Raw genomic sequence first — 27,263 nt, 5'->3', positions numbered from 1 at the left:
CAGGGATAAAGCTGGTTGTGTTAAAATCTCACCTGATTGGCTTGACACTGGGATGTAGGACATTTTCGAGCAGGTATGATTCAGCAAACCGGAAACTGATGGTCTAGTGTTCGCACTCAGCAGAGTCCTACAAATGATAGGTGGGCCCAATTGGACGGTCTCCAGTAGACCTAAAAGGTTTACAAAAAGGATGAAAGCATGCTTGATTAGTATATGTGTGCGCATAAATATGATATTTGCCCTCGCTTTATCGAAGATTCAAAAGGCCGATGTTCCCCTCCTCCATAACTTAGTTTACAAATGTTGATCACTAGGCTAGCCGTCCGCTGCCTGAGAAACTTCCTGGACATGTTCGATAGAATTGAATCTAAAATCTAGCACCTCGAGATTCACTGGCTATCCATAAAAAGTTAGCTTTAAGAAGCCGCTGTCCTTCTACCTGACCGTGTCATAACACACGCTAGTGGCACATTACTTCCAAGCCTTATTTTGTGAGGTAACTTGCTGTGCACAAAGTTAACTATCCAGCCTCAGATTATCGAGTGGTTGATTACATAGGAGTGAGAAAACCACTCGGCCAAATGTTAGCCAAGTTGTCCAATGCCGCATGGACTCAGTGCGACAGATTGACCGCATCAGCGATGATGTATTTCCCACTGTAGTCCATAGCCCACACATGCAGTGAAATGTACCCAAATCTGATCCTAACATGTGGAGTTTTTGCGTAATTTAGTTAACAGACAAGTCACTAGGGTATGGACCTCATTTTGGCTAGAGACGAACCACATCTTTGACAAGCTTCTTTTTCACGACAGTGAGTTGTGCGTTGCAGCTGAGAAAGAGGCAGCAACCTAAACAGGATGATTTTTATCTTTGTAATGTACTACTCATAAGGTTGCTGAAAATCCGTCGACAGCCCAGGACCGGTTCCGCCCTTTTTGGGGCTCATCAGGTAAGCGCAGTCCCCGGGTTTCCGTAGCGACTGAAACATGACGCGGCCTGGTGCAGCACATTCAGTTGCTTGAGGACATCACAAACGAGAGATTCAGCTGGGTTCCAGGTGAATCTCTCGGAAAACCAAATTGGTTTGCAAATGAGTGTATATTCACAGGAGGATTTTTCTTGTATCGTATGAGAGAAACACCTAAAAGATTGTAAATGCCCCACCTCTGCAGGACTTTCTTGCCGCCTCAGTAAAGCTGCTGTGGCAATCGAGGAATATGAGGTTGCCGACTTGAGAAGTATTCCCATCCGCAAGTTCTATTTATTTGGCAATCTAAATTTATACTTCACTGTGTACTCGAAAAGCAGACGAGGGATAAAATGTGCTTCTATACGTCCTAGATATAAGGAGACGGAGAGAGGGGATCAGTTGTGCTGTTTGCCTGGTCACACTCTAACATACTCGACTGCCAAACACTTCACCGGTTAACATGAACTCATCTTTTGAGATCGTCAGGATGGGTTGTGATCCAGTTTAGTGACTTCAAAGAGGGTATACATACAGGGCGGCATCTAGCCCATAGACAACTGACTTCTTGGTAGCAGTCGATCTAACTACCAAGTTAAGCTTGGTTTGCAGACGCTTCGTCGCCAGTATCGCAGTTTCTGTGTAACGCGGGGGACATCCATCGTTTGTTGGATGATAAGCCTCTGTCAGGTCGAACATGATAATGCTTTTGCTCACAGAGTCTTTTCTACTGCTTAGTCCTACATTATCTGAAATGCGTCTCATCGCACACGTACCACACAATGCTGGACACAAGCGTACGAAATATTATGCGCTTGTTTTGGCCTACCAACAAGGATCGAAACAAGTTTGTCGAGGGAAAACGTTTATGAACATGGCTTACAGTATTTTCGATGTGATTCGTGGAATATGCTGCAAATAACTGGAAACTTTGGGTAGTATTTTCGAATACCTAGACCAGCATAACTATTTTAGCTAATTACGGCATTTTTTAACGAAATTTCCTCAGTGATTTCAGGTACTCTACTCCACATTAGTTTGATTTCATTTCATAAATACTCAGAATGATGTGGAAGTGGAAATCGGTTGTTGCCTAATAGACGATTTCAGCAACCAGACAATGATGCTGACCGGAAGCGGCGCTTCGGTTGACATCAAAATCCTAACTGTTCCTTCATCCGTCCAATTAACACACAAACACGCACCTGCACTATAATGAAATCCCAAGTCATAATTAAAGGGAATTAGAACAATCCGACCTTTGCAGAACTGGTTACATATGTTATGACCCTGGATCTATCTACAGTCTCTCCCTCCTAATGCCTCCCCCCGGAGACCGCGAGTGCCTGTATCTTTGGCACAAGAGATTGACAAGCTTGCGCACTGTCCTCTTTGGAATGTAGTCTCAGGTCTCTCTTTCCCCTGGTCCCAAGTTTAGTGCAGGCAGATTCTGATTCTTGCGTCAAGCACAGAATCGCGTTACCCATACACCGCACAAAGCCAGATTTCTGGAATTAGTTTAACATCCAAATTGGCCACTTTAAAAGCGATTTTTCTCCGTACTTCTAAATATTTCATCGTACAGGGAAACCGCTCTCGCTACATCCGTCGATTCCGCAAAAAGCGATCCAGTTCAGAAAAGCAAGATTTCAAGGCCTTTAAACCACCGAGTTTTTCACCGTTGTCATTGAACGAGTTTTTTTTTACCGAATCGGTTGAGAAACTTGTCCAACTAGAAAGATCGCAACAGTGACAGCGGCCGGAACTCCCTGCGGATAGTGTTCAGGCTATCATTCTGTATACGAATGCGTTTTCGAAGAGCGATAAGCACCTAGTTGGAAAGATGGAGGTAGGTTAAGGGCCTCATTTGTACAGCTTTTGGGACCCGTTTGTCGGGTGCGAATCTGGTACAGCATACCCGACGATTCCTTCAGTAGTAGTGTTTCCAGATCTGGCGGATATTTGTCTAAACCACTTACTCGGCTATATCCTTGTGTAATAGGAGGGACACCAGTGATGCCCATTACTGGTTCGTCACATTGGTGCGACTCCTACTTAGCCGCGTCTGTTGCAAATCATAAGACCGTTCATTTTGATCTTATTCCTATTCAAACATCCTGTCAACAACACCAGAACCTGATTGGCTGGACAAACCCTGGCCTCGAGTACACTCAGACTGACGGCGTCCACAGGCGTCTATAGCTTAGGTCACACAGCAGTGTATATAAACAATGTATGTGACAGTTTCATACTTACCCATAGCTGATTCACGTTCCCAACCAGTCGAGACGGTCACGTGAGCCAGTTCAGTCACACTGTGAATGTCGCCACCTGAATAGCTGGTTACAAGCTCTGGAAAACACGAATGAATTTGATGCGTTCATCTGCTTTATGTAAGTCTACGGCTGATATTCAACAACTGGACCGTTCCGAGTGATGGTGAAAAAGTCTGCACTAGTGCACCAGCCATGAATATGGTATGAACTCTATAAGGTAACGGTCATCCATTAGATCGGAGCGAACTGTTTAGAATTTTTTTATTGTGGCGTCATCACCATGGGAACCGGGATAGGACCTCTGATTACCAAAGTTTTGGCAAGTAATCACACGGAATATTTTGCACTTAGATCTCTCTGGTGTTTTGTAATTCCCTAAGTTGATAAGGTCAGCATTATCCCATATAAAAGTTTGCATATATAATGTCCTTTTCGGACTGTATGACACACTGACTTGGTGAGCATCTAAAATGATTTATCAGAGACCAGCAGATAGATATAGATCTTGTTCTAAACTACCCATCCGCCCATCCTAAAATAGGATAAACTTGCAATATCTAGTGGAAATTTAGTCGAAACAGAACTTGGTGCACAGAAGAAATCGGTTATAAAACAGACTTCAAGAAAGTGGATAACCAGTGAGTTTGGTCAGGCGACAAGTAGGAAATACAGTATCTCCGGAGTAAGTCACATTTGTTCATCAGCTATAAACAGGTTCTGCCACTGCAAAAAAGGGAGACGAAAGGGGCACATCCAAAGGCCAGGGAGTACAACCTAATCATTTAGTTCGTACCGAATCCATTTGGATATTTGAAGGTGCCTGAAACTTGGCAGCTACGCATGGAAGGGAATAGCTTTGATGCACGGATCCAAATGACCCCTATCTGAATACAGTTCATATATGAACTCAAGTAGAACAAGCAGATCACACAAAAACCCACACAGAAAGATACCGGTTTGACATGATGTTTGAAAAAAGCCTGATGCAACTGAACACATGTTTACAACGACCCGAACTTGGAAGTAAATGATACCATTTGGTGTTTGATTCGAACTGCTTCAAGTTCTGTCTAATAATTCTTTTGCAGAATGTGACTATAGGTAACGTGGGGAGGAAAACACAGATAGATGTTGATAGGTCATTCCGGGTTGTTGCTACCACCACCTAGCAGACTTGGTCTGCTCACTACCTTAAGATTCCAGGCTGGAACACCAGCCTTTCATTCAATCAGCCATAAAGAATATCGTGTGTTTCAAGCGCTTGTAAACTATGCATAGCTCACGAGGGTGTTTTTAAGCTCCCACACACAGGTGGGCACAGCAGAATAGTTTGCGGAATCTTACAGTCACCTGAATTGAAGGATATTTTTAACATTAAATAATGTATCATTGTACGTCATGAAATCACCTAGGTTTTTTGTTTACGTATCCCAAACCACACTTTATGTGAAGTAAGCTACTCTGCTAGGCTTATTGCAACGTTGGTGGCAATTTACGCTTTTCGTACCGAGGGTTGCATCCCGTGGAAACCGGTTGAATTCAAATCGAAGAATGCTGACAAAATCAAAAGAAACAAAGCGATATCAAGAAAGAACCTGTGATTGGTGATATCAAATTTTCTTCTCGAATGATCTCGCCAAGTTGAGTTTATTTCAGGACGGTTGTGGAGATTTTAGTGTAGCCCACTATAATCTCTAGAAAATAAAATGCTCGCTGCCACTCATAAACGCAGTACTTATCTCCACACAGGGCAAATGTGCTGTTCTGACCGAAGATCGCCTGTATCATCAGGGAGATTGCAAACTCCACTTTACATGGAATAGAAGTGCGGGTTCAAATGGCATTAGTTTCATTAGACATATCCAATAGGAATGGTTTGCCCGTTGGTTCACGAGCTCAGGTTCGGTGTTCTTTATACCGACGATTCTTTTGTCACCCCACAAGTTCGCTTCGACGTGGCACTTATAACTTTTTGTGAACATCCCCACCGGTTGCCATAGAATTCGACAAGCACACGGGCATAACAACTTGGGCTTGTGGTATGTAGTTCGCTGTCTCGGGTAAAGTGATACATGATCGGACCTTCCCAAATGCAGTATCATGAGAATACGATAGCCTCGGACCTGCTGTGCTCAAATCGTGATAAAAAAAACTCCTGCTCAGGATGTGAGCAACCCAGAACTTGATCCCCAGCGTAGCCATGTGTGTGTACCCCTTAAAACAACCACTAACTTCATTACCCAGGTCTGGTGCTTCACCGTAATAATTGTTTCAATAAATTGGAGGGCTATTCCTGTATCAGTACCACGGCTCTGTTGCCTATCGAGTATGATTACACCGTTGAATTTGTAAATCCGTCAACTGTTTTTTTTTCGGTCAACAGTGAGGTTAGTATGTTACACACTAAATTTCATTATCAGTGCCGGACTACATTCATTGAATACACAGCCTCACCTGAGAGTAAAGAAGTCCGAGGGTCTCCATCACCCAGATAAACGAGGGTTGATGTGAAATTGCCTGGTTTGCACTGAGTCGTGTTTGCTGGAGATTCTTTGGTCAGTTCCACAAATCCGTCCTCCGTTCCGGGCGGCCAAACAGCACCACGGAGCGGGGAGTATGAACCCGATGTGCACGTGTTGGCAAACACCTCCGCAAAACACTTCGTTCTCGGTTCTATTGGACTATATAGTCCTTTACGATGTGGACAAGGAGTTACGTTTCCCTGAATTTCGATACGGGAGAAATACTTGTATTAGGTGGTTTCTTTATGCGAGCAAGTGTAATTATAATCAGATTGGGCTTTTAATAGTGATTGCCTGCGATAACACCTCCTAGTTAAACTGGTTAAGATATACACATATCACAAAATTTATATCAAGAATAAGGAAATCTCAGAGTGAGTTGGGGGGAAGTTTACATTACTCATCTACTCACATAGTTTGTGATCGAAGACATGGCTGCAAAAATTTTATTCTACTCAATATTGATCACCCACCAATTCTGTGATCACTGGAATGTCCATTCATTATTGAGAAAATCAATCCTAATTGAATAACTACGATTGCAAAGCTGATTTTTACCATACTATAGGAGGCTCCGAGACAGAATAAACGTTCACATACCTGAACTTTGATGCACTTTGCAGCCTCAAGTAGACCCCAAAAATGGAAGGTTTGACTTCAGGGACACGGCATATGGAACATCGATAATAACACAGAAAAAATTAGCGTGATAAACAGTTAATAGGAAAGCAGTACTGATAGGTTTGGTTTCAAAAAAGTTACCTCAGTTGCCCCATGACCAGAAGCAAATGGCCAGAAGCACCTGGTTATGACTTTTTGGAATGTTGTAGGTGATAGATGTGAATAGCCAGTGTAACGGTTACCCTGTGTGCATCAGTAACAGACCACTATATTCTGTCGAATTTAAGCAACAAGCAAAAGGCTATAGAGAGAAAGCAGGGGACAACGAAGGTTTATGGTTGTCAGACCACCCAGAAGAGAACAATTGATGAGTATCTAATGGAAGTGAACACACCAAACAGACAGGGATGAGTGAGGACAAAAGGTGGATATCAGTCACACCAAGACAGGGGGCATTACGGTTCAAGATTTTAACCCGTTGTGGTGTTATCAAACCTTGTGAGTAGTTTCCTTAATCAAAGTAAGGTGATGCTCAACACAGAGCCGTCTGATAAGTATAATGACCTAGAATGTATCCTAACCGGAGCACCCTTAGTCAGCTAGTTGCCAACGATGTGGGTGGTACGCTGAGTTCCTTTCTGTAAGTCCACGTTCAAGAAGCTTTAGAGGCAAAATGTGGAGAAGAGACAGATACAAAAGCAGCATCGCCAGATTAGACACTGTCATGAGCATATCCGAGAAAAAAGGTATATGAAAAATTATAAAAGTCTGGCTACTAATGAGTAGTCTGAGTTTTATCATTTCAACATGCACAAAGCCAACGGGCGAGATGAATGGATATGGTAACTGAAGCCGCTAACATCTGTTATTGCTTATAGGTCATTCATACGAGCAACGGACATGAGTCATGATGACCTTCATGCTGATACGTAGGCACTTAATCCTTTTTTCCTTTAGTTGGAACGATAACTCAAAATGTTGTGGATTCTAATAGGCCGTGTACTGCTTCCATGTTACTCTTCACTATATCCAAATCTTACCGCTGAATATACTTCAGGTTTATGAAGCTCCTCTTGAAACGAATTGATATGTTATCTCAAAGCAGCCCGTCTATTTCAACTTCATACACCGAGCTCCATGACAAGTTATTTAGTCCAAGCCCATTTCAAGACTACATTTGACTGGAAATTTCACACCACCTTCATACAAGCCGAAGTTATTATATTCGCACTTGCCCTTTGTGAGGAACACCGAGGACCTAAGACAAAATAATCGAGTGACATCCACCCGCATCTTAGTTTCAGTCATGGTCAATAGACCGGTGGATGTTTCATGTCTTGTTTGGAAACTCTTCGCCAGCGAACGATCAAACCTCATTTACTTAGGCGATACATTACTTGTAGGAAAAGTCTGTGTTCCACTTGCCTTCCTTTCAAGCACGGATTTTGCTCGCCTGTTCAATTCTTTGAAGGAGTAACGCCGACGCACTTGGCCCAACCATAAGGCGCGCTCCATGCGTTCGTGACTGTCTGGTTGTCCTTTGGAGAATGGCCTCCATTGTCGTTCAACTTTTACTGACGGCTTCGCAACAGTTGGGCTCACAAGACGCCGCCGTTCATAACTCGTGATATGGCCAACGGGAACCGGGTTCATCGGACTCTGTGATTTTGTTGGCGCCACCGTTTTGCTAGTTTGTTCATAAAAGAAATATTCCTCATTTCGAAAATTCAGATACAAACATGGATGTTTGCATACAGTTAACCAAGTACAATCTGATACTTTAAAGAAACGGTGAGGTTTTCTATTGCAAACATGGTAGAATTAGTGTCACTCGGAACAGCTGAAACAAATTACAGGGCTAGCTTTTGAGCAGCAGAAACAAGCCGATGAAAGATGTTCCCAAGTCTTAAGACCAACCGTAGCTCACTATTTGAAGCTGGCTACACGGTATCATCCAAACGCAATGTTTTGGCCAGGAACAGAGTAGATTGACTTGTAGTGTCCGTAATCCGTTGTCATATATTTACCATTTTTCCCGAACTTAAATTACACTTTGTAACTGTCGTACATATTTTATCATGACGTTTGTTTTAATGTTACGAATGCACAACTTTTTCGGCGGGACTAGCTGACTTCTTGCTGAACGATTGTTTGCTGACTGCTGAACCAGCGGGACTAGATCTCTGTGTTTGCGTCAACTGTTGAACGTCGCAATAAATCCCCGTGACATTTTTCAGTGGAGAATAACTCTCCTATCGTTGAATATATCACTCATACGTGAATCATGCGTGGGAACTTTCTACAAGTGAATATTTCTCTCACAGCCGGTTACTGCATTTGGATCGGTGTAGTGGACTATTGGATCTACGCATTCGTGAGTCTTCATTTGACCGCTCATTCTTTTCTTATTGTGATTTTGTGATTTTGTATTAGTTACTTTGCTTGTTAATTTGTTCGAACACGCTGATAAGGTCCTAGTCCGCCACAGACCTATCTGTCAAGATGCTTTTGCTTGACAGCTCATCTCCTTCATGAGCCAACGTCAGTAAGCAGAGGATGATGCTTTTTATTGATCACTACCGTCTCTCGAAAAGCTGTGAAATTCACGAATGCAATGATTGCGTTGTTTTGTTGGAGTCCGTCATCATATGAATTTCAAAAAAGTTCGACATTATCCTCAAGGTAGGTACTAACTGATGTTTGGTTGCTGGATCAATATCCCTTTTTATGACAGCCAAACAGCTGTGTGTCTACTGGCCTCTCCTTTCGTCCGGTGACATCAGCTGTTTAAGGATGGGAATCAATGGCCAAAGACTCATGAAGAAAAATTTTCCAACTTGTCCGTAAGATCCTGGAAACGTGGCGAGTTGTGCCGGAATAAAATGCGGAATTGGCTTTGAGCACGCTCCTTGGAGGCTTGGAGAAGACGTGGACGCGGCTACAGCAAACAGTGTGGGGTTGTATCGGATCACCGTCGAGTTGAGTCACCTCCTGATCTTTGTGATGTGGTCAGTTCAAAGATAGGCAGTGACCAGGAGGTCTGGTTTGCTAGTCTTCAAGGGAAGGCTATGCCATGACTAGAGGGAGTTTTACGGTGACCGTTGCTTTTCGACAAGTTTGCAATGGCTGCGCTTGGGGGGGGGGGTTGTTCGTTTCTCACAAATTATTGGTCAACTGATTATTGAGGGGATTGTAAAGAAAGAGCTAGATAAGGCTGCGCAACCAGAAGAAACGGTGAAACTCTTAAGGATCAAGAATGCGCTGAGAGAAAATGGGTCAACTAAAAGCAGTGGCCATGGTAAAGACCAGGTGAAAGCATTATTTTGAAAATGGTAACTTCAGAAGAATGAACTTAATAATCACGAAAAACAAGAGACAAAGGAAAATCCGCCTTCAGAATAGTGGAATCCAGAAAAGGATCTGTAATGGTGTTGTGTTAGTGCATCGTATTTCGGATCGAACCAGTGCAAGTGGGTCCGCGTTATCGTTGATTTACGGTCACATATACGCCTGCCTGGCAGCCTCCACAGAAACTGGTTGATGAGAGGAGGGAACTGACAGACGGTGGAGCAACTCACAAAAGCGAAGAGGTACGCAGAATGATTTGCCTTTCCTCAGAGTTGAAACAAAAAGTCCATAAAGAGAAATGGTAGGAGTAGACTGTGTCTACAAAACGCAGACAGTTGCAAAGACCTATCCTTGTTGTTCACCGTCTGCAAGCTTCTTCGCAACACAGGAGAGATGAATTTCTGGAAAGGTCTCTGGGCTCCTTAAGTGGCACCGGAAGATCGAGCCGAGCCAACAGTTTGGGAAGAGGAAAATTTTCTGTCAATAGGGTGGATATCAGCTCTAGGTTGAGAGTGTCTGACATCACGTACTGCTGGTTCAAGCTGCATATACTACAGTCATCCATCTTGAAACACTACCCTAGCTAGAGTTTGAATCCACTGATTTATCCGACTGCATACTTCCGTTGGTACCAGATTACTGTAGTCTTCTTAGAGCTGTCCACATAATTTGCCGAGACCTTCTGGGTTTGGATGCCAAAACTTGTGTTTTTGGATGCTTTTGGTAATCTAAGTACCTACTCTGTTTCAGATGGTTTACTCAGGCCAAACAAGCTCTGATTTTGAAATTGGGTCTCGGAAAGTCGTCGTCATCAACATCATCACCATCATCATCATTCTCGGCTGTAATAACCGCGTACTTGTTGTACAGTGGTTATTGCTGTCACAGTTTCGTTCACCGATGATTTGGGAAGATGGGATAGGTGGCTGCACATTGTAGGCGGGAGCTGATAATTTTGATGCTTTAATACAGCACTGTAGGTGGACCGTTAAGTGGGGGACTGGGAAGGGAGCTATGCATTGGATGCATGAGCGCCACTGAGGGCGCGACTGGTCATGTCTGATAATGTCTCTAGCCATTGATGTGGCCAGTCTCGGGGTCCTCATCCAAGAAGACGGCAATTACCAGCGCAGCTGAGTTTGCTGGTAATAGCTTTCATAATTTGCTGCCAAGTCATTGTTTGGGCGCCTCTGTCTCTCTTCCACCATTCACGTGGTTGTGCGAAAAGAGCGCTTCGAGAGAGTTGGTCGACTGGCATACGCAGCACGTAACCAGGCCAGCGCAACCTATGCAGTGCGATCGGTTCAGCTATCGAGGGTGAGTTATTTCTCCCGAATGCCTTTCGACGTACTTTAGCATTGCTGATCCAGTGTTCCCACCAGATTAGGGCAATGCTCCGAAGACATGAACGGTCAACCACTGAAGGTATGTTCAAAATACAACAGACTCGGACATGGGTTTGTTTTGACGTGAATAGAAAAAGTGACCTCACCAAAGCAAATATCCTACTGCAAATTCCGATTTGTGTTGTAACATTAGTTGCCTAAAATCGACGAGACACAACTTAGTTGTACTCATGTTTCGTTTAATCTCTCAATAACTAACGAGTGCTCTTCCATTCCTAATATACAGTCGTAAAATATTTACACCTGGAATATCCACGAACTGGTGTAATGTCCTTCTCTCCTTCGAGATAATGAATACCACTGAAAGGAAGAAGGCCTTCGCTGCAGAGTTATTTGTTAGAAAATGCCAACTGACCGGTTACAGAATATTGGACGGGGAAGCAAAACTCTCATGCATCTTATTTAAAAAAGCTGGACATCCATCTTCTCCTGAACGCGTCTTCCTGAACTTTCCCGGATATTCATTGACTCCACTCATTCATTGCTCAGATCCAAGCAAATGTTACGAAGCGACTCGACAAATTCCACAACAGATCTCCCCTTTTCAAGATACGCAAAGCGAAATTCCAAGAACAACACTTACTACTAGCATACCTCCCCATCAGTAGTAACACCGTGTTTTATTCTTCTCTCCTTTGAGATAATGAACACCTCGACATTGGCTCAGACTACTTGATGGCCACGAAATGGGGTGGCCCCCATGAGCAGCTAGCGGCCCGGGAAGGAAATTCAGTCCCCTGTGTTCTATTGAAATCCGTGGAACCCGTGCGGCTCAGTAGCCCGATTTTTGTAAAACGACCCTCCATTTTCTGTTTGTTGCTTTTGTTGAAATGCTATATTACATACACAGCACTTTTTTCAGTTAATTAGCCGCTAATAAATAGGTCATGGGTTACAACCGCGTTGGAGTAGATCTACTAGAATCACCCCAACCGCTAGTTACTGCGTGGCCTGATCACTTCTTGTCCCAAGTCTGCCATCTAATACCCTTTCATGTCATCGTCATTATCTGTAATTATCTCTTTTTAAGCAGAAAATAATTAGACACTCTCTGGTACCACCATAGAGGAATCTCTTCGACGTAGCAACACTTGGCGTCTGGTTGTCCAGAAGTAAAGTTCCTATCCCAAAATTTAGGTATCAATTTGAACTGGTGGGCTGCGGATGATCAGCGCAACTGAAGTTCGGTGGCTATGACGAGCACAGACCACCCGAACCACCGTACGACAGGGGATTCGCTCATTATATCTCCCCAGATTTTTAGAGACCCATTTTGACCGTGCTTTTCCGTACATTTCAAAACCTTGGTCCGAATACTCTCCCGGCCGGTGATTTGAATTCGCAAGTGAGAAGAATCGGCTAACGTGTGATTCGTCACAGCGGCAAATTTGGGGAGGATGATCCTGATGGCTACATTCCAATATCCCAGTGGTATGATTTTTAGTGCCTGTAGGTTCTTACCAGCAAATATATAACCTCCAAACGGGTCAACTCGGAATTCAACCAGAGTTTGCAGTGCTCTGCAACGTGCCGTCAGGCTTTTGGTGCCGCTTTATGAACCCCGACCATTGTGAGCGAGATAAGACCATGGTAAGACCATGTACTTTACACCTGGGTTGATGGTTTTTATAGCTGAATCCTGTAAGTTGTAACTGGCTTCAAGTTGGAATTACAACAAGACGTGACCAGACAATAAAGGAATTCGGTAAGACCGGGTCTTATTCACGCTTTTGCAAGCTTTTGGTCGGGTTAGGTCATCAAAGGATAATCCCACTGGTGCCCAGATCGCCCACCGGCCTACCAGGGTCGCGCGACCAGTAGCGATGCTGCGATGAATCGGCCGTTCCTGTTAATTCATGCTTTATGTCTTTCCTATCTCCTACAACATCCGTTGCCACTTGTCATGACTACTGATCGCAAAGTACACACAAATGTGATTCAGGATTATAAAATGGAGCTAACCATATGGTTGTCGCGTCCCAACTTTGTCAGGGAGCGAACTAATCGAATTCGGCTCAAGGGCTAACACCTACAGCAAGTCTTCCGAATTCGTTAACCGAATGATTTCACGAAAAGTCTATATCATCACTCCGTAGATGCTTTGACTTGTCTAAAAACCAGTTTGCTTCCTTCACGGACTGCGCCAAGTATGAATCTTTGACCCTCCAGACAGTGCGACTGAAACGCCTGTGTTTGACGAAATGGATGTAACCAAACATCTCAACAAAGTGAACCAATCAAGACTTACTTGCTTATCTTCCTGCAGAATGCTACTCGTTTCTCGATTCTCTTACTTGTTGTTTGTTTGTCTGTTGTGGGAACATCTTTCGTAGATTGGGAAGCCTGCTCTAATGGAAACCACATTTTGGCACTTACTTTACCGGCTTCGGGGACTGTTAGGTAAGTTGTTCTTGTTGATTCGTGACTCATTTGGCTGATGGTGGTGTTGGTGATGACTGCCGAACTGGGGGACTAAGAAGCACGAGATTTTAGTCAAAAGTTGGATATAAAAGACGGGACAAGAAGTGTGGGGTAGACAGTAATTTCATGCAGAATGCTGGTACGTTTTGACAACTTACCACACTGTGACATCTTATCACGTCCTTAGTTATCTCCCTATAATAGAACACGTTCTATCACGAACGCTCGTTCACGAAGATTGATTGCAAAATGTGAGCTGTTCTTTGCCCCACAAACTAGGTCACATGCCTGCTTAAGAACAACAAGACGTCGTTTGTGAGCGGAACAAAGTGATTTTAAGTGAGTTTCGTTCAATTATGAGTGAGCAGGTAAAATCATTCTCTCCTTGCAACCTGTTTTCGCCTCGGGGACTTTTCTGGATATCCCTTTTGTATCGCTAGGTTAATGAAAGAACCAGCAGAACTCTCGGTTTTCACAGGTTTCCATGTCACGCGAGCTTCCGGGGACTCTTCTATTCACCTGTAATAAGTGAACACAGTTGGCTAAAACAGATCCAAACTTATTAGTGAATATTTGTGCAGGACAGCTGTTCTGGTTGTTTGACACATTGCTCGTGTTGTTTAAAATGCAATTTGAGCGTTAGTTCTGCCAGGCGAAATATATTATAGTGTCTTCATTTGCAGGCACAAATCCCTTTACACTAATAGCTATCTATAAGTCGCTCAGGATAACTTCACAAGATGAATGGAACTTTCTTCTTATAAGTTTTCACTAGAGCATCCAGTCAAAACGTGACCAAGTAATGTCTTCTGTGAGTGCACTATGAATGGCGCTGTCCAAGTGCGAGTTAAACACACTGCTGATCGGTCGTTCATCGTCCAACGGTTCAAACTGCCAGCCAGGAGGCCATGGGGTCATGCGATACGCATTATTAATGTACCTGAATTTGGATAAAAGAAGTTGTGCAGTCGTTGGCTTGTTCTCTGAGCTGGGCAATTTGATTGCAATCAAGCACACAAGCCAATGACCACCATCGACGCTGCCTGAGCTACCTATTAGTGAATATTTGTGCAGGACAGCTGTTCTGGTTGTTTGACACATTGCTCGTGTTGTTTAAAATGCAATTTGAGCGTTAGTTCTGCCAGGCGAAATATATTATAGTGTCTTCATTTGCAGGCACAAATCCCTTTACACTAATAGCTATCTATAAGTCGCTCAGGATAACTTCACAAGATGAATGGAACTTTCTTCTTATAAGTTTTCACTAGAGCATCCAGTCAAAACGTGACCAAGTAATGTCTTCTGTGAGTGCACTATGAATGGCGCTGTCCAAGTGCGAGTTAAACACACTGCTGATCGGTCGTTCATCGTCCAACGGTTCAAACTGCCAGCCAGGAGGCCATGGGGTCATGCGATACGCATTATTAATGTACCTGAATTTGGATAAAAGAAGTTGTGCAGTCGTTGGCTTGTTCTCTGAGCTGGGCAATTTGATTGCAATCAAGCACACAAGCCAATGACCACCATCTACGCTGCCTGAGCTACCGACATTTTCCTCTATAGAAGTTGTGCAGTGCTCCTCGGATTTTCAGCATAGAGTGACCTCCTATATTAGACAAAATCTCATTTTAAAGTTACATTTTTGGCCAAACGATCAGATCCTTGGAACCTAATAGGCCCGCTTCAGATGATTGTGCCGGCCTGTCGCATTCAGAAGTTACAGTTATTTGGAATGCGATACACGCAAAGTGCATACATCTGTAAGCAAGTGACCTTTATTAAACTCGTACATTACCTCAATATCAGTCACAAAATTTTACAATACTTTTTGGCAAACAAATGGGATTAGCTGCAGTTCTAATCTATCAAGTGTTCAAGTGTAGTAAGCGATCACTTGGGGCTGATCCTGTCACTTTCACTTGGAAAAAGTAGATGGTAGACTGGCGTCTAGATTTAACCATACCGTCTGTTTACCAAGTTACTACTTTTGCTCGAACCTCCTCGAGGTTTTCAATGTTACCTTAACTTTTTTTAAATGTTAAGTTGGATACATCATTTGTCGTTGGTCTGTATAGTTCAACTCAAAAGTTTACGACACATTCGATACGGGTCCCTGTTTTCCCCAAACTCGCATTCCACGTTGGAGCTTCAACAATCAAAGTTCTACAACGTTATAATAGTTCAACTTTCCAGTACATGCTCACGTAACTAGAAAGTATACGGTTTGCAAGCGAAAAAAAGCCTGGAGTTACGCGCCAGTCTGTAGTAACAGGTTATAAAAGCAAAGGCGTTCTTGGTAGAATGGAGCTACACTACACTGCAAATGCTCGCGAAAGAGACTATAATCGTCCACTGACTCATCATCAGAAACAGTCTAGCTGGAATTCAGATAGTAAAGATCAAAAATGAGTCCAGCTCAGTGCAGTGGTAGCCACCATGAGACTTGTTGAGCTCAACTGAACTCCAAACTATTGAACCAGCATAAATCATCGGTGTCCTGTATTCTAGTCACTGCTCACCGAGGAAGAAGTAGTGGAAGTAACAAACATATAATCAATCAAGTTCGAAGTTGAACATTTCAACGGATAATGTAACTGCACGGTAATATGATGACGAATTCCAAAAAGAGTGCTTCGAAGATTGTAAAGTTACAGATAACATTTCATTCCCTTCTTGAAGTTTATTCGAGTTGAGAACAATCAGTGAAAATCCGTTTTTCTACTTTTTTGAGAATCATCAGGAGTGCGTATCTCACGAATGCCCAAGTATGCCCGAATTCCCGACCCACTGGTCAGCAGTTCGGCGAGATATCACACATTTCTTGCTAAACTACACCAGTAGGCAGCTGAATCCCATAGAGTAACATTCATCAACAAGAGACAATCGTCGTTCAAGGACACTTCCTGACATCCTCATGGGTCTGCCACTGTGGTCCCCGTAAGAGTTATCAACAACTGGATGACCAGTCCCAAGATGCTATGAAACCTCTGGTTGGAAAGCTACACCCCAGGCGATGGACGGTGTTCGCTTAACTCTGTTCACACAGTTAATTTATATTCGGGTGAGTTCAGCTTCTTGGCGATCTTGTGTGATGGAATATGTAGACGGAAAAGTACGGAGAAGGAAAACAAAGTGAATACTCATCATCCATTTCTTCTAGACCGGGGTTGACGCACATTCGCACGCGTGGGTGTCTCCACGGTGAGAGTTCAACTGGGATGCACTACTGGCCAATAAATACATGTAGAACATAAGGTTGACGGAAACTTGGGGACTGCGCCCATCTGATGAGCCCCAAGTAGAGCGAAACCGGTTCATGGGCTGCTAAGAGTTTTCAGCGATCTTGTGAGTAGTTTCCTTTATAAAAATACATGTGGACTGCTTAACGTAGTCATGCGCATTAAAGTGAGCTGCACGTCACTTAGTCAGTACTGACCAGGAGAATGTTTGTGACTTTGCCAGGCTTGACAGCTTACATTCACAAAATGAAGACCAAAAAACTATACCTAAAACACGTTAAACTCAATCTACGCTGAAAAGCCGGGAAGCACAGTACACCAATTTTCTTCTCATTGGGATTCGTGAGCAGTGCGCTCGAGCAGGGCGTCTCGAACTACTGACTTTCGGGCTAGTAGTTGCGACACTTGACCGTTTTGCCATCGTCATCATCAGTGTAATTAACTCACACCTAAACTCTAGGGGCTTGTTGGATGCGCACTAATGATCATTTCCGATAGGTACAAAACAGCTTCTCAGCTTTCCATTATAAATAGGGTCTTAACTGCACAACGGAACCTTCATTAAGTGTCCCAAACCTCCTTATACTACCAACCTGTTTTTAATCGTCCGAATCCAGCTTACTGAAATTTCGGGTCATTCCATCTAAATCTTTGAGTTCGTTTCGGGACACCTAACGGATAAGGACTTAAGTCTCACATTCTTTTCCATTGCCTGTCTGAGGCCGAAATTTTGGGTATCCCGGCTGAGCTACCAACGTTTGAGTGTCCGCTTGTTGTCGTTGCTAGTCGTTTATTAAAAATGAACAGCCATCTACTCATAGTCTTTGGTAAATACATTTCCGTCAACTCATTTCAACAACGTATCGAAAGCTGGCACACCGTCAACGGGTACTCCACTCTATTCCGTAAATGCAGAGACATACAGCTTAACTCAGTAAAAATTTTGCTATCCGTCTGTGCCCTTGGATTATATAAGGCAGGCAAATTACAAGGATGGAAAGTGCATCGCGTAGTGTTCCAGATCGATCGGTTTAATTGAGGTGACTATTATGTGTTAGTTCGCGTTTAGTGTCCATAAGCTGAAATCAAGGGTATTTTACCGAACAGAGGCTCTCATTAAAGTAATTCCGAATTTGTATATAAATTTCCGTGAGAACGTACAGGCTAGTTTCATACATTCACCAGTGGTGAACAGCATTGTTTTAGGAACAGCTTTTGTCTGTGTCCGCTGCGTAAACGTTTTCATCACTAACGTACTTTCTTAACTATGACCAATAAAAGTACACGACTGTTCAATTCGCCTTGATGTCTGAATATAGCTTGAAGGGTTTGAAAAACTAACGGAAAACTTCTCTTCACGCTACCCTGGTATTCCAAAGCAAATAAACGCAATAAGTGATCAGTGCTAGTCATAAACACTTTGAGTGCAGTCTTTCTTTTGCACTCCTCTTTTTTTGGCCCGATACTAATGGAACTGCAATTAGACATACTCTTAGGTGCGAACAACTTGATCAATTTGCCGTTACTGCCAGAGTTATTAACGCATTGGTTGGCGGCCTCGTTAGACATGGATGCAACTGGTAGAAGGTAGTTGGTCAGTATGCCAAAGCACACGGACTAACCTGGGTTTGAAAAGGTCCGCCAAAGAAAATGTTAGTCTCAGTCTTGGGTGTTGTAAAGTTACAAATCGCCTGGTATTTTACATCAAAGTCAACTTTCACAACTAGATGTTGTTTCAAAGCTCCGTAAAATATGCGACTGCCCCCATCCTCCACACTAATATTTGACTAAATGTCTACGCTCCTAAAGGAATTATGTGGATACTTTCGTTCTCACTTCATGGTTGGTAAATTAGGTACGTCGACTGCCCTAGAACCGTGAATCGGCTGCCACTATGGATCCCACAATGAGTGGTGTACAGCGTTTCCATGACAACTTTACCCATGCAATATAAAGTAAAATTTCCAAAGAAATCTTCCTGGACGAAATGAGGGCGAGCTTGTACGATGCTTCCACCGATGTTAGGAGTCGTTCATTGAAACCGTCAAGATGTACGCGCACGCCAGAGGGCGACTTACGTTTATTCGGTTATAGATCTATATCGAGAATCAAAAACACTTTTACGGAAAGCAGAACTTAGACGATTGTATGCACTGAAATGCTGGAAAAAACTTGGTTTTTGATGTTATACCTGAAACCATTTTTCGGTTTCAACCAGCTTGGTGACCACCCGAAGCTCGGATTGCCACCCAGCTTTCGCTAATCTATGTCTTTTTGATTCTTCAAAATGGGACATTTCTCACGAGTGAAATAAATTTCTATCGAAAAAAATCGTTAACCTTCTCATAAAGTGAGCGGCTGACCCTTTTGGAATTGGAGAATCGGAGGAAGCCTTACATGAACTATTTGCTCTAACCCCACCCACTCCAAAATGTGTTCTGTTCATTTGTTGCTATCAAAAGATTAATGTGTTCAGAATAAAGCAGTTTGAAATGATCCTTGATGAAAAACCGATGTTGTTTGTCAGAATATTGTTAGCTGGAGTGCGTTAATCGGTAGCGAATCAGGTAACAGTTGATTTGTTTGCCGAACTTTGTAATTCGCTTACAAGCGAGCAGGTAAACAGTACTCGATCAACAACCAACCTTTAACCCAACACATTAATCGGTAATTTGAAATCTCCTTGCTTTTCTCCGGGAAGATTAATCCTTGCTGAGTATTCATATGTAAATCCACTGTAACTAGGCAGTCGCCCGAATGACTACGTCCATTTTTTTTATTTTTCTGCTGTCAGACTGTATTGTCCGATACAATCATACAATCACCAGTTGTAGGATAGGGGGTTTTCAGTGTGGCACATCTACGTCGTTGATGTTTCGCCTATGTCACAAATTGACGGTACTGATCAGGGAATATGGCACTAGTTCCGTTTCGATTGGGTAAACTAGCAACTCACCAACAAGTTCTTCTTCCGATTGAAGTGTGATCTTTCCAGGTAATAGCGCTTCCAAAAACCAGGAGGTAGTTCATCGTTTGGTAGCAAGTTGGGAAGTTCCCAGTTTTTCAGTTTACACTGAAGGTACCAGAGTGCGTTGGAATCTGCCAGAAGTTTACAGTACCAGCACACCTATTCAGAAGTTTGTATAAAAGGAATGCAATTAGTGGCTTAGCACAGAGGTAGTTCGTGAGCTTGGTGATGAGCTAACCTCCTATTACAAACTGAACATTTCCGATTGGTAACGGGTATTTGAAAACCGAATGATATCGCTCTGGCGTGAAACAGTTTGCTTAGTCAGACAGGATTATTCATGTGCACTGGTGCAGTATTGGTAAGACGTTTTCATCGCGAGTTAGATATCCAAAGTTCAAACCCTTCACGACCGAAGTTATGTGGTGTTGATGAGCTTTCTATCCTTGGTATGAACTCATCGGAGTCAATGTGCCAAGACACGAGGATGAGTGTCCAAATAGGAATTTTTCAAGGTCTGATGAAAGCCCATAGAGGCCTCCATCTTTTAAAATTGTGCAGGTCATTTAGAGCGAAGCATGTTACCTTTATTCTCGTAATTTGATATGGGTCACACGTTCCTACGCTACCAGACAGCGAGGCTGGACAGTGGCTGGACTACCAGTAAGTACTGAAAAAAATCTCTGGTAATTTATTCTCAGGACATCTCATCCAAACAGAACCAACCTGTCAATCATGAGACAACCTGAACTGGTTGCAGGTGGTTGCGGGATTTGCATGATTAACGATCACATCACTCTCGTGTGAAGCGTCGCCCTTCTGTCCTAGAGCAGTCAGTCAGATGAGTCCATACCAGAGGGAAAAAGCACCAAAATCGAGTCCCGTCCTCATTAGCGCTGATCAGCGGTACGTAGTCCTGGCTACTGGGGGTTCTGAAGTCCTCATATCTGACATTCGAGGCGAGCGTGTTACCACTAGTGCGGCTATTTAGGATTTTTCTCTCAGTGGTTATCTGCCATTTTCATACAGTGGATCAGAATTCTCTTAATATGTTGAAATATCACCGCGACCTTTACCATATTCACTAGTGATGTACAAAGAAACCATGTGTAGTATCTTTCTGACTCTCTCTTGGTTTGATCAGGAGACCATACAGCTAAACTTTGGGACATTTGAGATTTGGATAAGGGTCGGTACTACAATGCTTGATTTTGGCAAATTCCGACCATGTAATATAATAATTCATACAGCCATTTCTAAAGGTCTTATGTTTCTCGACTGAATTTATCTCCCATTGCCCATGTGCAATCAAAAAAGGTCACTACGACAATCAGGCATTAGGCACACGTTGGAATTTCGTTGAAGGACTGGAAAGAGGTTCTCCGTTTCTGTCTCTTGATCGTTTTCCCTGTGGGATCTCCTCATAATAGAAGGATTAAGAGCATAATGTTTGTTAAGCACCTCAAGTTTCAATTTTGATGAAAGTTTTTTTTTACTAAAACGCAGGGCTATGGTATTCATCATTTCGTTTTTCCTGGCCCGAAGGCTACTATGAGTATGGGCAAATCCCTCGAGTCCTGTTAGGCCAAGACAAACGAGACAACACAAAGTCTATCGCTCAATCACTGTATGCGCTTGACCGTATTAAGTGAACTGGCCAACCGCTTTCCAAAGTGTTAGTTTCCACGTTTGCACGTCCTGAATACTTTTTATTTTCAAAAGCCATACACGACATGATAATCCATATTTTCGCAAATTTGCATGAATATTTTGGCCGGAATCTTCTAGCATTCACCAGACTTACTCGACTCGCGATCACAACCTGTGCGGAGCTGGTGTTCAAAATGCTGATGAAGTAATATTTGTCAATAAACTTGTCGCTGCCCATCCTAATTTTAAGCCTGTCCAACATATATCATTGGTATCAGGGATGGTTCCGTCAGCAGTTGTCTCACAATTATTCAGACCCTTTACCAGGTAGAAGGGGATTTCAGCCTGTGGAATCCCGCGAAAGGCGGGAACATACGGATTTAGGGGCTACAATCAGTGATTGTTTATAAAGTGATTCTGGTGTTTTCATGACTTCATGGTTCTTTTTATGGCAAAGTAACTGCCCAATCCTATGTACTACTGGTAGAGCCTGAGTAGTCAGGAGATTCACGTAAGCATAGTGAAATGCTGGTAGCTCAGGTAGCGTAGTTGGTGGTCGTTGGCTTGTTCGCTGAGCTGGCCGATTTGATTGCAAACGTTTCATCACCAATCGAGGCGACATCATCATTGCGTTATTGTGGAGCGTAGTAGTGCCTAGCGGTAGGTTGGTGGTTGTGCACAACCACCGTTAGGTTTCTGAAATAAAGGGCAGCGTTTCGCGAATGTTTCGGGTTGTATCATTCCAGCGCGGAGCAACGGTCTCACTCGTTTTGCGAAGTTTACAAATGCCAGATTTGTGTGAACCAGTCTCCAGTTCCACACTAGGCAAGCGCGCATTTTAAAAGGACTTTCATTCATCATCCTGTACTTATTGCAAGCATGGTTATCAGACCTGACAAAAAAGTAACCGACTAACTGAGAATTTTATGTAACCTACCCCTAAGTAGTCCTATGTGGAATGGGTGCACACAGTCAGACTGTTGCAACGGAATTCGACCTTGCCCAAATGTATATCTCCCTTACTCGGCCTATGGTATCTATTTCAGCTGGAACACCAAATGTACCAGCTCGTGTCTAGGTCGTCCTTGTTGGACTAATCCTAGTAATTCCGCTTGTATGCCTTTGTAGTTCATTGGTTAAATACCGAATGGTGTCCAGGATTTGTCTGGTTCTCATCTTAACGTATGTGTTTTTGCTGCTTTCCATCAAATGTTAACATACTTCAAATAGATTAGCGAAGCTGTCGTAAATTCTCGGCCAAGATCCAGTCATTGTACACGAAATATTTCCTCTGAAACTTCTACTGGTCGCAGATTTTTTCATCTCCACTTGGTCTTTTGCTAACACAACCTGGTAAAATAAGACATTTTTGCTTACAGACGGTTTGATACCAAACCTGGTTCACATTTTCAACCGTAACTTTATATTCTGGTTATAGCGAGATTTTTGTCGACTTGACGTTAAAGACCTAATTGGTTGGTGCTCGGTAACTCTTACAAGAATATGTAAGATGATGAATAAATCGGACTTTCATTAACCAGTTATCGCCAGCTTCCGCATAGCTAGTGGGGCAGACAATAGTCTTCTACTTTTAGTATGGAAGGTATCCTCTGTGTAGTTGTCCCGCTGTATTACGTTACTTGAAGCTATCGTACTTATGTCAGTATTTTCAGAAAGATCTGAAGTAACGTTTTCATGAACTAATCTATTAGATGTCCTCCTAAAAGAGCAAGGTGGAGAAAAGCTAGTGGACGGCCGAAGTGTCAGGAAAGACTAAGCACTATATGTGAACAACCGTCAAACACAATAAATGGTTTTCTGGTGGTCACACACACCAAGATCTCTTCTAAGCAAAATGCTGAGCAACAAACCCACCTTGGACACAGCAATGAGCGATTCAGCGTCCAGAAATGAAAACAAGTAAATGAGTAAATGGTAGGGTAATAGGCTTGTAAAGTTGACTCCCGCTTTTGCTGCTTTCTTTTGCAGGATATACTCGGCTGCACTCTTCTGGACCGATTCATATCGATTTAGAAGTTCGGTGAAAAGAAGCTGCTTTTGAACCTCGGAAAAGTCTTCAAACTGTGGACGGAACGAAGTTTATCAGAAGAAAATAGGATGATAAATAATACCCATGATTTGACGCAGGCTAACTGCAGATCGAAATTCTAATATTAAGAAGCATCAGGTGAATCTATCAAAACAGCTACTTCGCTTTTGTTCCTGCAGGACTTGTCGTCAACTGACTGCTGGGATTCTTTGGGATGATCACATGTTTCGACAGAATAGAAAAACATTGTTTCAGGTCATCCATCATCCATTCTTACCAGCACATCTAAAATATGAAAATCGTATGATGTACACACGGCAACGAATACTAGAATACAAGCAATAAATTGCAAATATATGCTACAGAATGGATGAAGTGAAATGCATGATTTGACGCAGGCTAACTGCAGATCGAAATTCTAATATTAAGAAGCATCAGGTGAGTCTATTAGAACAGCTACTTCGCTTTTGTTCCTGCAGGACTTGTCGTCAACTGACTGCTGGGATTCTTTGGGATGATCACATGTTTCGACAGAATAGAAAAACATTGTTTCAGGTCATCCATCATCCATTCTTACCAGCACATCTAAAATATGAAAATCGTATGATGTACACACGGCAACGAATACTAGAATACAAGCAATAAATTGCAAATATATGCTACAGAATGGATGAAGTGAAATGCATTTCACTTTGTCATAGGGTAAAAACCTACTAAAGAGCTATCGTTGCACGTTTGAGAGAAAAAACATCACCAATCAATCGATGGGATCTACTTTTTACGGAAAGTCTGTGCCAAAATTTATAAAAGCTGTATTTACGAGACTGACAGTGACGCAGTGCGGGTTCAATGCATTTGCTGACCCCCTTTAAGCCGCATCCCATTTGGCCGGGTTTACAAATACTCATTTTTGTTGTTCACGTTCCTCATTACAAAATGTCATGGGGGACTATTTCTTCGGAATCAGTTTGCCATAAAGGAACCAGCAAATCCTTCGCCGGTGTGAACAAGCGTGTTTTGGCCATACGAAGGCAAAATTAATTTGGGTCACCAGTCAGAAAAAATTAACTCTTCCATTTTTTCTGGTCTCGGAATCTTTAAAAGGCTATTTCTTTTTGTTGTCGTGACTTTGTGTATACATGGCTATTTGTGGTTTCCTGCAAAATTCTATTTGTCAGGCTCAAAGCAATGGTATTATTTTGAATTTGCAACTGATTTTCGGCTGGCTTTTAGTGACAATAATAGCCTCATTGGAGACGGGTCAGAACTTGCCATGTTTGCACCTAGCCAGACAGAAGAGCAGCAGTTCCACGCTGCTTTTAACGTTTTTTAGTCTTGTGTGCCCCATATCTGTGCATTTTTTGTGCAGTTTATGGTGAAAAAATTATTCTTACGCTCTTACACATATCTGTCTGGGTGATGTTCATCAGTGCTAAACTTTATTCGGTGTTCCAGTAGAATCAAGCTGGCATCTAAGTAGTGATACAGCGACATTTCTGTGCGGGGCCCGTGCAGTTTATCAGTGCTAAACTTTATCCGGTGTTCCAGTAGAATCAAGCTAGCATCTAAGCAGTGATACAGCGACATTTCTGTGCGGGGCCATATAAGTTAGATAAAGTCCTGAATATCTCCATTCATTGTAATGTTATTGTCGACACGAAAGAATATAGTAGATCCACTTCACTTCAGTTGAGTTCATCTAGGCAACCCTGAACCTCGAACAAATGTATGGCGGTCTTTGGAGGTGCAGCTTATGGTAGGATAGAAAAGCAGTAGAACATCAAAAGAGCTGTGGGTTATTGATCAAGAACGAGAGAAAAGATAAAAACACTGACCTATGCGTAACACGGCTACGCTGGCGAGTACTTTCAGCCATTCACGCACTTGATCAATGCTATTCTAACCTCATAGGTGACGAGCACCAGCGAAACTAAAAGACTTTGTAACGAATTTCATGCACCGGGTGATATCTTCAACGGGAACCCTGCTTTAGCAAACGGTTTTAAACGAGATAAGCAAAAACCGCCTGTTAGGATCATATGCCTAAGCCAATGTTGTTGGTGCATCCACATAAGTGCGTCGTAGCTATTGTTTCACCAAAATCCACCTAGTGCACTGTGATATTTCTTATTCTGTTTTCCCTTGACAGGTACGATATCTCAAAGACGCCATCAAAGTCAAACGACATTCTCTCATCAGAGGTGCACAGGGACAAGGTATCACAACTGTAACCCAATACTTATCGTAATATCACTTTGTAGAGTGTCATTTACCGAGCAACTAATTTCACATTGATCACTAATTGTGAAGTTGGAAGAATAGAAAATAGTTTCCAGCATTTGTTGATGCTACTGCACAGACTAGCAAAGCTTTCCCGTGATTAAGATGCCATCACCAGGACTGATGACGCATCTGTCCCATCTTATAATATCATCTTTTACCCTAGGAGTACTAAGTTTAAACTAAATTGCGTAGTTACTCGCTTTGTGTCCCGGTGAATCCTGAACCAAGAAGCGCAACATAACTTCCGGTCTCTGAGGTGATACTGAGAAGAACTCTGTCTTGATTTTGGACATACAGCGGACGTTTACCCCATAAATAATCAAACAATGAAAGGAGTTTTATAAGAATGGCTCTGTCAAAAACCATTTTGATGGCGGAACCAAAATAACGATATTTAAATAACCTGCCCCAAGAAAATGGGAGCATAAGGATTGGAGACATTTGGCAAAACTCGGACATACGGCGGACGTTTACCTCATAAATAATCAAACAATGAAAGGAGTTTAATAAGAATGGCTCTGTCAACAACTATTTTGATGGCGGAACCAAAATGATGATACTTAACTAACCTGCCCCGAGAAAATGGGTGCATAAGGATTGGAGACATTTGGCAAAACTTTTCTCCACAGCTTTGAAGGTGACAGATCGCCAACGAAGTTGACTGAGGTATGCTACTTTAAGGCCTTGAATTTAATTATCTGTCTTATGCAAATTTAGTGGCATCATATAAGCCAAAACAAACACGAAAGCTGTGAGACGCTGTCCCTTATAAATTCTGGTAAGTCTGCATGGAATAACGCTAGCAGGAATCTTAGAAGTGACGGTATAAAAATTCAAACACCCTTTAAAAAAAGAAGCAGTATCAGACACCTACATCTTTTTGTCCTCCGTCCCGCTTTAAAATTCTTTGACGGAGATTTGTCGGACTGTACATGAGCCTCTTTTTCTTCAAGAGGGAGCTCATCAAGCTTGTTTCGTTTAACAATTTAGATTTCTTTTTAGATGCTGTCATCGAACGCTTCATGTCCATCGATAAATATGTTCTAAGTGAACCTATAGCTTGGAGGAAGAAGGTCGCCGTCTGTAGCTAAGTTCAGTGAGCTTAATCAGAGCACTGCTTGGAAGGGTGTCAGTTGACTGAACGCTCAAGTTTGTGCAAAGTGTTTGTACCGCTGTGATCGAACGGCAATCCAAGCACTGTCCCAGACTAATTTTGTTGTTTTTTTACTTTGAGAGTACCCAAACGACTTTGCCCTCTCTTGCTGTTGTCAATTTTCTCAAATGGATATTCGACTCATAAACCATAATCATCCTATCCATGTGCTCCTCCATCACCGGCCCCTCAGGGTCTTTCCAAAACTAACGTATTTGCCAGTGCCTTGGTTGGAGCCTGACGCGGTACATTGTGCACTTCATAAGCAGATTTTAGCTCCCATCTACTCTTGATGGAAAAGGGAGTTTTGTTTGGTTATCAAGCTGTCATACTTTGCCTCATGAATTAGACCAACA

General features: G+C 42.7%; 1 protein-coding gene across 1 annotated transcript in view; it reads right to left on the bottom strand.

Annotated features, from left to right (window-relative positions):
• The window catches only part of T265_06623 (hypothetical protein), a gene marked incomplete at both ends in the record, with an annotated part of 41,970 nt that extends 17,922 nt beyond the window's left edge, over positions 1-24,048 (bottom strand). Inside the window, 10 exons of the mRNA XM_009171936.1 lie at positions 33-170; positions 3,227-3,322; positions 5,701-5,968; positions 7,830-8,076; positions 13,392-13,452; positions 13,525-13,615; positions 19,760-19,930; positions 23,297-23,503; positions 23,554-23,589; positions 23,932-24,048. Coding sequence (XP_009170200.1) covers positions 33-170; positions 3,227-3,322; positions 5,701-5,968; positions 7,830-8,076; positions 13,392-13,452; positions 13,525-13,615; positions 19,760-19,930; positions 23,297-23,503; positions 23,554-23,589; positions 23,932-24,018 — 1,402 coding nt within the window. The remainder of the gene's footprint in view (positions 1-32; positions 171-3,226; positions 3,323-5,700; positions 5,969-7,829; positions 8,077-13,391; positions 13,453-13,524; positions 13,616-19,759; positions 19,931-23,296; positions 23,504-23,553; positions 23,590-23,931) is intronic.
• Between the last annotated feature and the right edge of the window lie 3,215 nt (positions 24,049-27,263).

This window comes from Opisthorchis viverrini (genome assembly GCF_000715545.1).
Source record: "Opisthorchis viverrini unplaced genomic scaffold opera_v5_140, whole genome shotgun sequence".
NCBI lineage: Eukaryota > Metazoa > Platyhelminthes > Trematoda > Opisthorchiida > Opisthorchiidae > Opisthorchis > Opisthorchis viverrini.
Note: the sequence above shows the minus strand (reverse complement) of the source record. Positions and strands in the feature narration are given on the sequence as shown.